Source organism: Neoarius graeffei, chromosome 27 (assembly GCF_027579695.1).
Source record: "Neoarius graeffei isolate fNeoGra1 chromosome 27, fNeoGra1.pri, whole genome shotgun sequence".
NCBI classification, from domain to species: Eukaryota; Metazoa; Chordata; class Actinopteri; order Siluriformes; family Ariidae; genus Neoarius; species Neoarius graeffei.
In genome coordinates, this window is record NC_083595.1 from 10,422,636 (window position 1) to 10,436,958 (window position 14,323).

Genomic DNA, 14,323 nt, shown 5'->3' on the forward strand with positions numbered 1-14,323 from the left:
GAACGTGCAGGTCGAGTAATAGTAACAACAAAGTCACGTGTGACCTGGGTGACGTCACCCCGTGACCCCGGCATAAAAGACCGGTAAACCCAGGAAGTGACCTCTTGGCAAATCTTCTCGTGTACACTCCGAGTGACTGCCAAGCTCTGGCGGTCATCCGAAACTCATAGAACCGCGGTTATATACATAACCCTCGTTCTATTTCGTTTCTACTGACCGCCAGAGGCGGTGCTTTCAGCACATGGATGACTAATACCAACCAGGTCATGAGGAGTGCCTACCCGTACCCAGTGCTGCTGCGACGGGCCTGGAATGACAGCCGTCGCCACAGGATTATGTGGGACGACATTAAGACGGTAAAACCTGGTGAAGGTGCAGCTGGAAGCCCAGGAGGCTGCGCTGCATATGTCTGAAAGGGGCACGCCCTTCAGTGATGCCCATGAGGCTACCACGCCCCGTGCAGAGTGCGCCCTGGCAGCCGGAGGAATCGGGAAGCCACTGTGCCTGTAGGCATGTAATATGGCCTCGACTATCCACTTGGATAGCCTCTGCTTAGAGAGCGCCAGACCCCTCGACGGTCCTGTGTGGCACAGAAACAGGGCGTCACTCCTACGGAAGCCCTCTGTACGCGACACGTACACCCTGAGGGCGCGAACTGGGCACAAAAGTTCCGACCTCTCACCATGGCCCGCCTCGAACGCCGCAAGGCTAAGGGGCTGGTTGACGAAGGTAGCAGAGAGGGTCTTTGGGAGGAAAGAGGGGTTAGGCCACAGGGTGACCCCACTGTCGCCGGAGTGCCACTGCAGGCACTCCCCACTGACTGACAGCGCGTGTAGTTCCCCGACGCGCCTCGTCGATGTAATAGCCAGAAGAAAAGCAGTCTTCAGGGAGAGCCATGAAATGTCTGCCGTGAGCAGGGGCTCAGAACGGTGCGTCGCAGAGAGCCTGCAGCACCAATGAAGGTCCCATGTGGGTACCCGGCTCCGTCGGGGGGGGGTCTCAACCGGAGAGCACCCTTCAAGAAACGTGCCACCAAGGCGTGGGACCCCACGGTCCTTCCCCCAACTCTGGCATGCTGAGCAGAGATGGCAGCTGCATAGACCTTGATGGTGGCAGGGGTAAGACCCTTATCAAAAGCAGAGACTGGCGGAACAGTCAAATGGTCGGCAGGGGGCAGCATGTAGGCTCCTCCCCCCGAGTTAAGCACCAGTTGGAGAAAAGCCTCCATCTGTTGGCATAGAGGGCATTGGTGGGGGGTGCCCGAGAGCTTGCAATGGTATTGACCACTGCCGGCTCACAAGGACCTCGCAGGGGGTCCGGCCCTTCAGCGGCCATACCCAGAGCTGCAGACGGGCTGGATCCGGGTGCCAGATCTGCCCTCCCAGCTGTGATAGCAGGTCAGTCCTCACTGGCAGGCACCAGGGGTCGCCGTTCAGAAGTTGCAGCAACTTGGGAACCACACTCTGCCCGGCCACCGGGGGGGCGACAAGCAGCAGCCCGTGGTGGTCCATCGCAACCCTGTGTAGGGTTGGCATGATCAGCAGCAGAGGGGGGGAGGCATACAGCAGTTGCCTCGGCCAAGCATGCGCCAGCGCATCCTGGCCCAGGGGACTGGGCCGTGGAGGCTGAACCACAGAGGGCAGTGTGTCGACTCCCGGCAGGCAAAGAGGTCCACCTCTGCCCTGCCAAAATGTTCCCAGATGGCGAGAACCACCGCTGGGTTGAGTCTCCATTCCCCGGGATCGGGGTCCTGGCGGGACAGCAGATCTGCTGCCCTGTTGGCAGTGCCTGGCAAGTACATGGCACGCAGGCTCAAGAGATGTCGATGGGCCCACCGCAGAAGTTGGCCAGCCACTTCCAAGCACTGGAGGGACTTTGTGCCTCCCTGGTGGTTGATGTAGTACACTACCGTAGCGCTGTCCGTCCGCACCAGAACGTGTCTGCCGGTCAGACCTAGGAGGAAGTGCTGTAGGCCGAGGAACACAGCCCGTAGCTCCAGCACGTTGATGTGCTGCGCCCGTGCAGCACCGGGTGGAGGTGGAGACCGTTGAACCACCTCTGAAGCGGCACAAGTCCAGAAGTCCCAGCGGGACCAGAGAGGAGGCTGCCGTAAGCATGCCCAGCAGGCGCTGAAAGGTCTTCAGGGCGAGTGACCTACCCCGTCCGAAGCGGCCAAGCAGTAGGCGGATGTTGTGGATCCTTGTCTGGGAGGGAGTTACCATCAACGACCTCGAATCCAGGTGCACGCCCAAGAAAGTCGTCCCCGGCTGGGCACCAGCGAGCTCTTCTTGTAATTCACCCTGAGCCCCAGCTCTACGACATGCGAGAGCATAGTCGCGATGTTGGTGCGGGCCTGAGCTGCTGACCGTGAACAGACAAGCCAGTCGTCCAGGTAGGGCAGGACACGCAAACCCCTTGCCTGAAGTAGTGCCGATGCCGCTGCCGCACACCCGGTGAACACACGGGGTGCCAGCGATATCCCAAAGGGCAGAACATTGAACTCGAAAGCCTGGCCCTCGAAGGCAAACCGCAGGAACTGCCTGTGGTGTGGCACAATGGGAACATGGAAGTAGGCGTCTTTCAGGCCAAGGTGACAACCAGTCGCCCGCCTGGATGTGGTGTAAGACATCCACTGTACGCAGCATGCGGAATCTCATGGTCCTCAAGTGGGAATTGAGGGACCTCAGGTCGAGGATCGGGCGGATACCGCCGTCCTTCGGAACCAGAAAATACCTGGAGTAGAACCCACCTTGCTGTCTCTGCCTGTCGACGGGAGAGACTGCTCCTTTCTCCAGGAGGGTGGCGATTTCCTGCCGGGGGACGAGGGACTTCCCCGGATGGCTCACGGTGGTGTTTGACCCCATGAAACGTGGTGGACGGCGGCAGAACTGGATGCGGTAACCCTCGGTGAGGGTCACCAGCACCCAGGGGTCAACGCTCTCCAGCTTTGGAGCTGTTCGCTGGAAAAGCGGCCGACCGCCGGCGCGCTGATGTCAGCGCCGTCCAGAGCGCCCCCGTCGGTCACCATGGGGGCGACAAGGAGTGGACTGGGTGTAGGGGGCGGCACCGCGGGTCCGGGAGGTGGTGGGGTGGCGAAAGTCATCAACCCGTCTGGTCTCCTGGCGGGTGCGTGGCCGAGACAGAGTCGGTGTGGGCCCCCTGAAGGACTGGGCAGCATTGCCATGGTGGTGGGCCTGGCGGGGGCCAGCGAACTGCTGTTACGCCTAGATGACCTGGGCACTCCGATCCAGGGCTTGCTGAGTGGCTTCGCCAAACGGCTCCCCGGGGACAACAGGGAGAGAGTGCAGCACACGCCGGTCGGGCTCGGCCAGAGGGGACTGTGCCCGCCATATCTGCTGGCGGCCGAGGGTGAGATACGACATCAGCCGGCCCAGTTCCCGCGACGAGTAGGCAAAGGCCTGGAGCCGCGTCACACAGCTCCCGTGATGCCACGCTCGTCCCCTCCAGCGTCTGGGGGTCTATGACACCTGGCTGGCAGAAGGGAACTTAAATAGGGCGAGAACGCTCCAAGTAAGTAGCCCAAAATAAACTATCAGGCGGAAATAAAAAATAAACGACCGGGCGAACACACCCGTGGTCGGGAATATTAACAAGGATGGCGCCGTGCGCTACAGAACTGATAAACAGCGGCGAGAAACACCGCTTTAATTTAAATGAATGAAGACCGCTTACCTGAGCGACAACAAACCGGCCTCCAGCAGCGAGGACACGCCTCGGAGGGCTAGTCAGCTAACTCCACCGAGCGAGAGCGCTCAGCTTAACGGAGTAACAATATGAATACAACCCACAAGACCGCCGGCCTGTGAGCAGGCCGGAGACAAGGCTACACAAAATAAGGCGGTTAATAATATTAACAAAGATAGGCGCAGTGCGCCACAGAACTGATAAACAGCGGCGAGGAACACCGCTTTAAATTAAATAAATGAAAACCGCTTACCTGAATGAGGACAAGCCGGCCTCCAGCGGCGAGGACACCGCCCCGGAGGACTAATCAGCTAACTCCACCGAGCGAGAGCACTCAGCTTAACGGAGTAACAAACAATACAACACAAGACCGCCGGCCTGTGAGCAGGCCGGAGACAAGGCTACACAAAATAAGGCGGTTAATAATATTAACAAAGATAGGCGCAGTGCGCCACAGAACTGATAAACAGCGGCGAGAACCACCGCTTAAAATTAAATGAAATGAAAACCGCTTACCTGAATGAAGACAAGCCAGCCTCCAGCGGTGAGGACACCGCCCCGGAGGACTAATCAGCTAACTCCACCGAGCGAGAGCGCTCAGCTTAACGGAGTAATAAATCAATACGAATACAACACACAAGACAGCCGGCCTGTGAACAGGCCGGCGGCGAGGCTACACAAAACAAGGTGGTTAATAATATTAACAAGGACTGATAAACAGCGGCGAGAGGAACGCCGCTTTAATTTAAATAATGAAACCCGCTTACCTGAAGCGAAAACAAGCCGGCCTCCAGCGGTGAGGACACCGCCCCGGAGGGCTAATCAGCTAACTCCACCGAGCGAGAGCGCTCAGCTTACGGAGTAATAAATCAATATAACGACAAGAAGAAAAGAGTTGGTGGACTTAGCGCAGTTTCTTGGAGGGTGCATAAGCACAGCCCCAACCCTACGGGTAACGAAACTACCACAGCGCTTTGTCCAAATTTCAATCCAACTCGCAACCTGCAAACGCGAGAAGATGTAAGAGGTCACTTCCTGGGTTTACCGGTCTTTTATGCCGGGGTCACGGGGTGACGTCACCCAGGTCACACGTGACTTTGTTGTTACTATTACTCGACCTGCACGTTCGTGTGATGGATATCCATGTGCTGAAAGCACCGCCTCTGGCGGTCAGTAGAAACGAAATAGAACTCTATAGTTCAAAGAAGAAGCCGTATCTAAATATGATCCAGAAGCGCAGACGTCTTCTCTGGGACAAGGCTTATTTAAAATGGACTGTGGCAAAGTGGAAAACTGTTCTGTGGTCAGACGAATCAAAATTTGAAGTTCTTTATGGAAATCAGGGACGCCGTGTCATTCAGAATAAAGAGGAGAAGGACGACCCAAGTTGTTATCAGCGCTCAGTTCAGAAGCCTGCATCTCTGATGGTATGGGGTTGCATTAGTGCGTGTGGCATGGCAGCTTACACATCTGGAAAGACACCATCAATGCTGAAAGGTATATCCAGGTTCTAGAGCAACATATGCTCCCATCCAGACGGCGTCTCTTTCAGGGAAGATCTTGCATTTTCCAACATGACAATGCCAAACCACATACTGCATCAATTACAGCATCATGGCTGCGTAGAAGAAGGGTCCGGGTACTGAACTGGCCAGCCTGCAGTCCAGATCTTTCACCCATAGAAAACATTTGGCGCATCATAAAACGGAAGATACGACAAAAAAGACCTAAGACAGTTGAGCAACTAGAATCCTACATTAGACAAGAATGGGTTAACATTCCTATCCCTAAACTTGAGCAACTTGTCTCCTCAGTCCCCAGACGTTTACAGACTGTTGTAAAGAGCAAAGGGGATGTCTCACAGTGGTAAACATGGCCTTGTCCCAACTTTTTTGAGATGTGTTGTTGTCATGAAATTTAAAATCACCTAATTTTTCTCTTTAAATGATACATTTTCTCAGTTTAAACGTTTGATATGTCATCTGTGTTCTATTCTGAATAAAATATGGAATTTTGAAACTTCCACATCATTGCATTCCGTTTTTATTTACAATTTGTACCTTGCCCCAACTTTTTTGGAATCGGGGTTGTATATCGCAGAATATTTTGCTCGCGGACGCCTGACCTCATAGATGGCAAAGCCGATGGTGTGCATGTCCTGGCCCTGCTTACGGTAGCGTCGTCGGTCCTTCTGCATCAGCGCCACCAGGAAGCTGCAGGCCACCTCGGGATCGTCGGGATCGTCGTCCTCTTCCAGAAGCGTGATCTTGTACTGCGGGTTTATCCAGAATGTGTCTGATGGGTACGGAAGAATGAGAGAAATGAACAACATACAAACGGACTCCGTATATTTGGGACGCTTAGCGAACAGTCAGCACAGTGGAAATGCGTAGCTGTGTGTGGAATGGTGCGACTGCAAAATGACAACATATATAATGTTCACCAGATCGTTAGTAGCCTACAGAATGTTATACAAGTGTGTGTTGCGTACTGGGATGATTCCTGCAGCCTCCTGCTGTGCTTCCTCTCCTCCAGCTGCCGTCGAACTTGATGGTGTTCCAGAAACTCAGACTGTCATCGCTTAGTGCATCAGGTGTCAGGTTACAGATCTCCAAGCGCGAGAACTGGCGCTTAAACTCCTGAAACGGCATCCTAACACAAAGAAACAAGAAACGTTCTGCATGAGCAACAAGATGACAAGCTCAAACACCGATGTAGATTTCAGAAGCTACATGCTAAATCCATAGCACGTGAAAAAACTGAGCCAGTGTGGGACATCTTTACATATTTAGGGGCATGCTAGTATAATAAATAGTATGCCAAAACAGTATCGTAGTAAACCTGCTTCTACATCAGGATAGTATTCGTAGCTCCGCTTTTAAAGTTCTGTGCTACTAATTTTGGACTTGGGTCGCTTTAGATAAAACAATCTATCTGCCAAACAAGTAAATGTATACAGTACCAGGGTTCTCCACGGATTGAAAATATAGGGGGGTGGGGGTCAATCAGATGACCTTGAAACAAATTTGCATAAATTTACATATGTAATTTGCATAAAATACTCTCAAATAGTAATCATTTAGAATAGAGGAATCAATTGGACTGGTACAAAACACATCATACATCAAACATTACAGACTTACACATCATATTCAGACACATTGTTTGAAATGGAACTGGAAAAAATATTTTTTTTTATTTAGCAAACTACAAAAAAAAGAACAGAAAAGTACAGAAAAGTTTTTGTATTAACTATATTCACACTGCTCCACAAAAGCTGACATTGTTTGAAATGGAAATATAATTGCAGGCACCACTGGAAAAAATAATTTTTTTTAAAGAGTAAAGTACATTGAAAAGATGTTGTTTTAACTATATTTACACTGCTCCATGGCTATATTTACACTGCTCCATCCATGTTCACCAGTTAACAGTCTAAGAAGATAAAAAAGAAAAATGACATTGTAATTTAAACTCATTCATACAGACTCAAGCAAAATGCATTGTAATAGTTACACAGCCTAACATGATCTCTAAAATATGGTTGCACAAAATGCTTTGATATTTGAAAGAAACTAACTCAAAATTACCTGCTTTCCTCTTTTCCTAAACATCCACTTCGAAGGTGATCTTCCTGTTCCTAATGCCTGCCCATAGTTTTGCAGCTTTGTGAATATCAAACTCTCGAACTTGGTGTCGATTCACACGTTATTACTAGAGACAATTCCTCCGGGGCGGCACGGTGGTGTAGTGGTTAGCGCTGTCGCCTCACAGCAAGAAGGTCCGGGTTCGAGCCCCGGGGCTGGCAAGGGCCTTTCTGTGCGGAGTTTGCATGTTCTCCCCGTGCCCGCGTGGGTTTCCTCCGGGTGCTCCGGTTTCCCCCACAGTCCAAAGACATGCAGGTTAGGTTAACTGGTGACTCTAAATTGACTGTAGGTGTGAGTGTGAATGGTTGTCTGTGTCTATGTGTCAGCCCTGTGATGACCTGGCGACTTGTCCAGGGTGTACCCCGCCTTTCGCCCGTAGTCAGCTGGGATAGGCTCCAGCTTGCCTGCGACCCTGTAGAACAGGATAAAGTGGCTAGAGATAATGAGATGAGACAATTCCCCCGGTGGGAAATTGTGAGAGTGATGCAGTGCACGTGGCAGTCACAGTTGCTGAAGCTGAGCTGTACTGTGTTAATGTGTGACCTGCCATGAAGCTACAAGCCTGAGTCTCTCTGAGAGGGAGCAGCCCCTCCCGTGTGTGTGTGCGCGCGCGCATGCGTGCGCGTGTGTGTGTGAGAGAGCGAGCAGCCCCTCCCCCACCCGCACGCTGAGTGCAGAGACTAGAGATGGGATTTATGGCTCTTTGATGGGATCCGCATCTTTGTGATCCGTTCTTTGAAAAGAGCCGTTCAAAAGACTGGCTCATTTGGCTCTTTTTAAATATTTATTCAGTTTAAAGAAGACAGCGTCTAAAGAAGCCAGATCCCTCTGCTTAGACAGTGACATCAATATTTCTGGACATACCTTTTATATAAAGCAACCTAGACTTACATTGTTGTAACCCCTAAACGCTCATAAATAACCATTAAAAAACAAATGAGGGCTTCAATGAATGTCCATGCAGAATGGCTTTTCTGTGTAAAAAAAAAAAAAAAAAACCCACTCAAGAACATAGTTATCAAGAACGCAAGAATATTGTATAGAAAAACACTTGTTTTACAAAAATATTTAAGTCTGAGATACAAAATAGATACAACTACAATAAATATAACACAAGAACTAGTTATCACACAAGAACATTTTAATAGAAAAAAAACAAACTTTCTATATTAAAAATATTGATGTGGAGGCAGAAGTAGCTGTACCTGATGTGGAGGCAGAAGAAGCACTGGTGGTGGAGGCCTCATCGTCACTGTTGCTGGTTGTTTCAGTTGGCTCTGTGCGCACCTCTGTGACTTGCACAGTTGGGTGCTGTGTTTTTAAATGCCTGTGCAGATTGTTTGTTGACCCCGACTTGAAAGAAATGCTTTTCTGGCAAATGTTGCATTTTGCTTTATTGTTCGGTTCACGGGTGAAGTGCGCCCACACGCTGCTCCTTTTCCTCTGGCTCATTTCCAAATCCACGTCTGTTCTCCTCCTCACTCCGACTGCAACTGAACTGACGGTCTCTCCCACTGGCTCTCACATGTTTTTTTTGGGGTACACGTGAAGACAGCGTGCACAACTGGCGCCATCCCTCCCCCAACTCCCCAACCCTCCAATTCTCCAATTAACTACTCTGAAACAGAGCCACACAGGGTTTTTTTTCTTTCTGGAGAGCGCACGTGCAAGCAGCATGACCACAACGGGCTGCGCTCTGACAACCACCTCCCACTCCCCGATGTCACATCGGTGCCTATTTGTCTGATAGCTACATTTGGATATCAGACAAATAGGCACCACTGTGCCCTCACCGTAACCTTTCCCTAATTCAGTGAAGGGAGGAGGAGTAAAGGAGGAGCTTTTTCATTTGAAACACAGTACAGAAAAAGAACAACAGAAAGAACAGCTCCCCCAGCTCGAGACTCGGTTCTCATCATTCATGCCTAGGAGCCGTTCAAAAGAATCGGTTCGTTCGTGAACGTCGCAACACTACCAGAGACACAGAGAAGCCCAGAAAGTGCAGGATTCTCTCAGAGTGCTCCCTCCAAGCAATGGGGATTTACACGAAAACGGAAGGAGATATTCACAAAATTCTTTCACACTGAGTGCCACAAGGCTCTCCTGAACACATTGATGTAAATTTTTTTGTCTCTAGTGTAAAAAATGAGGTCACTAGAGCAAGTTAAAAACGAGTGACTTTTCTGCCAGGTTTATAATGGGAGTCTATTGGGCAGCACGCCTGTCCTCTCCTTACTTTCAGGCTTCTCATTCAAAAACTGTAAATCCTATTGGTTCTCCCGGCGCAAGAACAATGTGTCAAAAACGCAGAAGTGTGAAACGCTTTTCTTAGACTATAATCATCAGACTGACTAAACTAATTGCTGGTAAATGAGTTTCACACTCGGGTGTTGTCGCGTTGTCAGTACTCCAACAGAGAAAGGCTATCTGTCACAAAGAAAACAAAGGGACGTCTCTTCCTTTTGTAAAGGGGCGGCAGAAATTAAACGGGGGCGGCCCGCACCCCTCTAAAACCCCTCCTGGAGAACCCTGCAGTACATAAACAAAAACCAAGAACTCACCAGAACTCTCCGTCCTCTTTTTTGCAGTTCATCTCCTCTCTATCAGACGGATCAATATGGTTCCATTCGGATGAACTGTGGAAGAAGCACGGTGATGTCAGCACGCATTTCATAATCCAACACTGTTCATATAAAGTCGTTTTCATCCCCGGAACAGGACTTCTGTTTGTCCGAGACCACCAATTGCACCCCTTTAGATCTGAAATGACCCGTTGCATTTTTCTGCTTGTCTAAATTTCTCAGTAAACATCAAAATCCATTTATAACAGCGATACTGTGTTTAATAAAAAAAAAAAAAAAGTGTGTAAATATGCTATTAAAAGTATGATGCTAGTGGCTGGAATGTTCTAAATCGGATATACTCTGTACTTTAAAAGTAGACGGCCTTTCAATTTCATAAAACCTGTGAAACGTAGTTCCCTCTGAAATTTGGTCATTGTGATATAGGTTTATTCCTGTAATATCTTAAAACAGGCCATTCCGTGGCTGGGAAGTTCTTTAATTTAAGGGGATTAAAGAAAATCACGTGCATGAAATCACTCACTTCGTGCAGTCAATCAGACAGAGGAAGTCCGTTTGCGCACGTGCAGGTTTACCTGCTTCTTTTGGGTTTTACGGCAGCTGGCATCCCCAGTGTTGCATTACTGCCATCTGCAGGTTTACCTTTGAACGTGCACTGACAGTTCCATCGTTCTGTCGCTAAACGAACAGCTGATCACACCGAGGTGCTCGCTGAGCGCCGATATTTATTAGTTTGGTCCTGCGTTTCCTTTCCTTCGTATAGAACATAACGTCTTTTCTTCTCGCTTTCCGTTACTGTAGTCGGTCTTTCACGTTTCATTCGCATCCTCCATTTTTCTCTCCTGTTTCAAATTTGGATCCCACAATGCCTTGTGCGAACGGGGAAAGCCCACCACATGTGACGCATGATGCAGTATGTTGAATTGGGTCATGTTGAAGCAGGAAAAAATAGCAGAGAATTTAGGGCCACGTGGCTCTAAATTCATTAACTGCTCTATTAAAAAAAAAAAAAAAAACCTAATAAAATTGGAAGTCTGTGATTCAAATTCAGTAGCTTTCAGTCCACTAAACAAAAATAACTGGGTGTCGGGGAAAGTTCTTTTTATGACCTAAACTTGAAAAATCTGAAAGGCAGTTCACCTTTAAAAGATGATTTAAACAGCCGCTTCATAGTCATTTGCCAAACGTTGCGAAACGAAAGTGACTGACTGTGAGACTTGTTCTGATTGGCTGACTCACTCGTCACTCCACGCCCCTGTCCATTCGACCTGCCCCCACGGGTTCCGGATACGGATCAGCCTCTCTCTGTTACCACGGAAATCCACCTAGAGAGAGACACACACACAAAATGTATCAAATCTCCCCCCCTTTTAATCCTTCCAATTATTTTCTATATCTTACTTTATTACTTCCTTCCCCTTAAAATCAAATCCTTCCAATTCATCCCCTCTAATTTAGATTTCTGAGCGCAATTTCATTTCCAAATGATCTTTTTCCACTGAGCATTTTATCAGTAATCAGTCTGACTTGTGTGTGTTTTCATGAATGCCACCATCGAGATCATAGACTGGTACCAAAATCCAGCATTGTGACACCCAAAGGCATTTTTGAGACAAAGTCGGCAAACAGTCTTATTTTGTCAATTTGGGTGTGCCGAATTCAAATCTGCAATATGCCGAGCTCTATCTGACCTCTGTTGACCTCTAGAGGTCATTGAACTTTGGGCCTGTAAACGTCTCAGCTGAACCCAGTTTCTCAGCTTTCTAAGGAATGAAATGTACTAAAATGATTAATGAAGTTAGCAAATGGCCTTGTTTGTTAAATGTCTGGGTGCTGAATTCATTTTTCATTTGTAAAACGACATATGACCTCTGATAACCTCAAGGTCATTAAACTTGGCCTATAGGCCTATGCATTTAACGGCATTTTTAAACTGACTTTACTCCCCCAAAAAGAATATGAACAGACAAAAAACAAATAGAAAGGAACAAATACAACATTAAATGCCAGTCCATGTACATGTGACTTACTTTTCACAATGAGAATGCCTAGGCGATCACCTTACATAACGTTGCATTACATTTAGCGGTTATTGTTTATACAAAGCTACTGAAAAAAGGACAGATTCAGCAGCATACAAAATGTGGGGGCATCCAGGGTATACAGGTTAATCAGGGTGAGTATATATGAGAGTTTTTTTCTTTGTTTTTTGTTTTGTTTTAAACGGGGTAAAGCCTTTACAAAAAACAAACAACAAAAAAAACCTCTCATATGTACTAACCCTGATTAACCTGTATACCCTGTATGCCCGGGCGGCATGGTGGTGTAGTGGTTAGCGCTGTCGCCTCACAGCAAGAAGGTCCTGGGTTCGAACCCCGGGTCCGGCAAGGGCCTTTCTGTGTGGAGTTTGCATGTTCTCCCCGTGTTCGCGTGGGTTTCCTCCGGGTGCTCCGGTTTCCCCCACAGTCCAAAGACATGCAGGTTAGGTTAACTGGTGACTCTAAATTGACCGTGAGTGTGAATGGTTGTCTGTGTCTATGTGTCAGCCCTGTGATGACCTGGCGACTTGTCCAGGGTGTACCCCGCCTTTCGCCCGTAGTCAGCTGGGATAGGCTCCAGCTTGCCTGCGACCCTGTAGAAGGATAAAGCGGCTAGAGATAATGAGATGAGACCCTGTATGCCCCCACATTTTGTATGCTGCTGAATCTGTCCTTTTTTCAGTAGCTTTGTATAAACAATAACCGCTAAATGTAATGCAACGTTATGTAAGGTGATCGCCGAGGCATTCTCATTGTGAAAAGTAAGTCACATGTACATGGACTGGCATTTAATGTTGTATTTGTTCCTTTCTATTTGTTTTTTGTCTGTTCATATTCTTTTTGGGGGAGTAAAGTCAGTTTAAAAATGCCGTTAAATGCATAGGCCTATTGAGGTATTTCACCCACGTGACCAAGTCATGTGATGCTGCCATTTTGGACGGCACGGCTCGAATCAGTTTGAATGCGAGGAAGGCGACAAACGAAAAACATAAAAGAAAAAGGAGCGAGATGCAGAAAACACCTTCACTATCCAGCGACGTAGGGCATTTACAGGGCGAGCAGAGGGAGAGGTATTTGCAAAAATTGAGGTTAGCAGGCTTAGAGAACGATGTTTACCTGCTTCCACCAGGATTGTTCACTGACGTACGGAAGTACACGAAGCCCTCGTCTTTACCTGACTTCGGCACACATGATCTGTATACCTGTGTCGTTAAAAACCCATCGCCATACACAGGTATTGATCTGAAAGCGTATAGGAGTTTGGATGCCTAAAAATATTTTGTGTCAGGCTGGGTAACATGCCTACATCAGCGGGTCGTCCCTGGAGCCGGTGGTCGCCATCTTATTACAGCTAAGGTTTGTTCACATTTTCATTTACTTTCGGTCCTCAGGATAAACAAAATGTTATTAAATGTCATTGAAATAACTTCTTAGTCTGTTGAGACATGGCCCGTTATAAATTTGCTGTTACCAGGCAATGACCAAGAACTGTATTATTAGGGTCGGTGTAGTTGTAGCAGTGTATTAGCAACTAGCTGTTAGCACTAGCTAATGTCAACAACATCATAGCTGGTATGTTACTGTAGCAATGTTTACGTTCAGTCATTTGGATGACTGTTAAAACCTTTCAGTCTCAAGTTTTTCCTTTACTGGATTTATTAGCTCCCCGGCGGCCGGCGCGCGCTAGCTCCCCGGCGGCCGGCGCGCGCTAGCTCCCCGGCGGCCGGCGCGCGCTAGCTCAGTAAACTAGTAAATCCAGTAAAGGAAAAACTTGAGACTGAAAGGTTTTAACAGTCATCCAAATGACTGAACGTAAACATTGCTACAGTAACATACTAGCTACTGTTGTTGACATGAGCTAGCTCGACGTTCAAAATGGTGGACACCGGGGCGTCACGTGACCCTGTGACGTCAGGTGAAATACCTCAATAGGCCAAGTTTAATGACCTTGAGGTTATCAGAGGTCATATGTCGTTTTACAAATGAAAAATGAATTCAGCACCCAAACATTTAACAAACAAGGCCATTTGCTAACTTCATTAATCATTTTAGTACATTTCATTCCTTAGAAAGCTGAGAAACTGGGTTCAGCTGAGACGTTTACAGGCCCAAAGTTCAATGACCTCTAGAGGTCAACAGAGGTCAGATAGAGCTCGGCATATTGCAGATTTGAATTCGGCACACCCAAATTGACAAAATAAGACTGTTTGTTTGCCGACTTTGTCTCAAAAATGCCTTTAACTCCTTAAATAAGCACTTTTTTTGAATTTTGGTACCAGTCTATCAGTTTTCTGGAATTCCTCTATTCCACTTCTCCATTGTCTCTTATTTTCCTCACTCCTTCTTCAAG

The 14,323-nt window shown here is 48.2% G+C and overlaps 1 protein-coding gene across 2 annotated transcripts in view; it reads right to left on the reverse strand.

Moving 5' to 3' along the window:
• The window catches only part of capn1b (calpain 1, (mu/I) large subunit b), a 107,357-nt gene that overhangs the window by 15,761 nt on the left and 77,273 nt on the right, over window positions 1-14,323 (reverse strand). For both annotated transcript variants that reach the window (XM_060911358.1, XM_060911359.1), the window contains 4 exons: window positions 11,174-11,259; window positions 9,914-9,988; window positions 6,197-6,357; window positions 5,831-6,000 (listed from right to left, as the gene is read on the reverse strand). In XM_060911358.1, coding sequence (XP_060767341.1) covers window positions 5,831-6,000; window positions 6,197-6,357; window positions 9,914-9,988; window positions 11,174-11,259 — 492 coding nt within the window. The remainder of the gene's footprint in view (window positions 1-5,830; window positions 6,001-6,196; window positions 6,358-9,913; window positions 9,989-11,173; window positions 11,260-14,323) is intronic.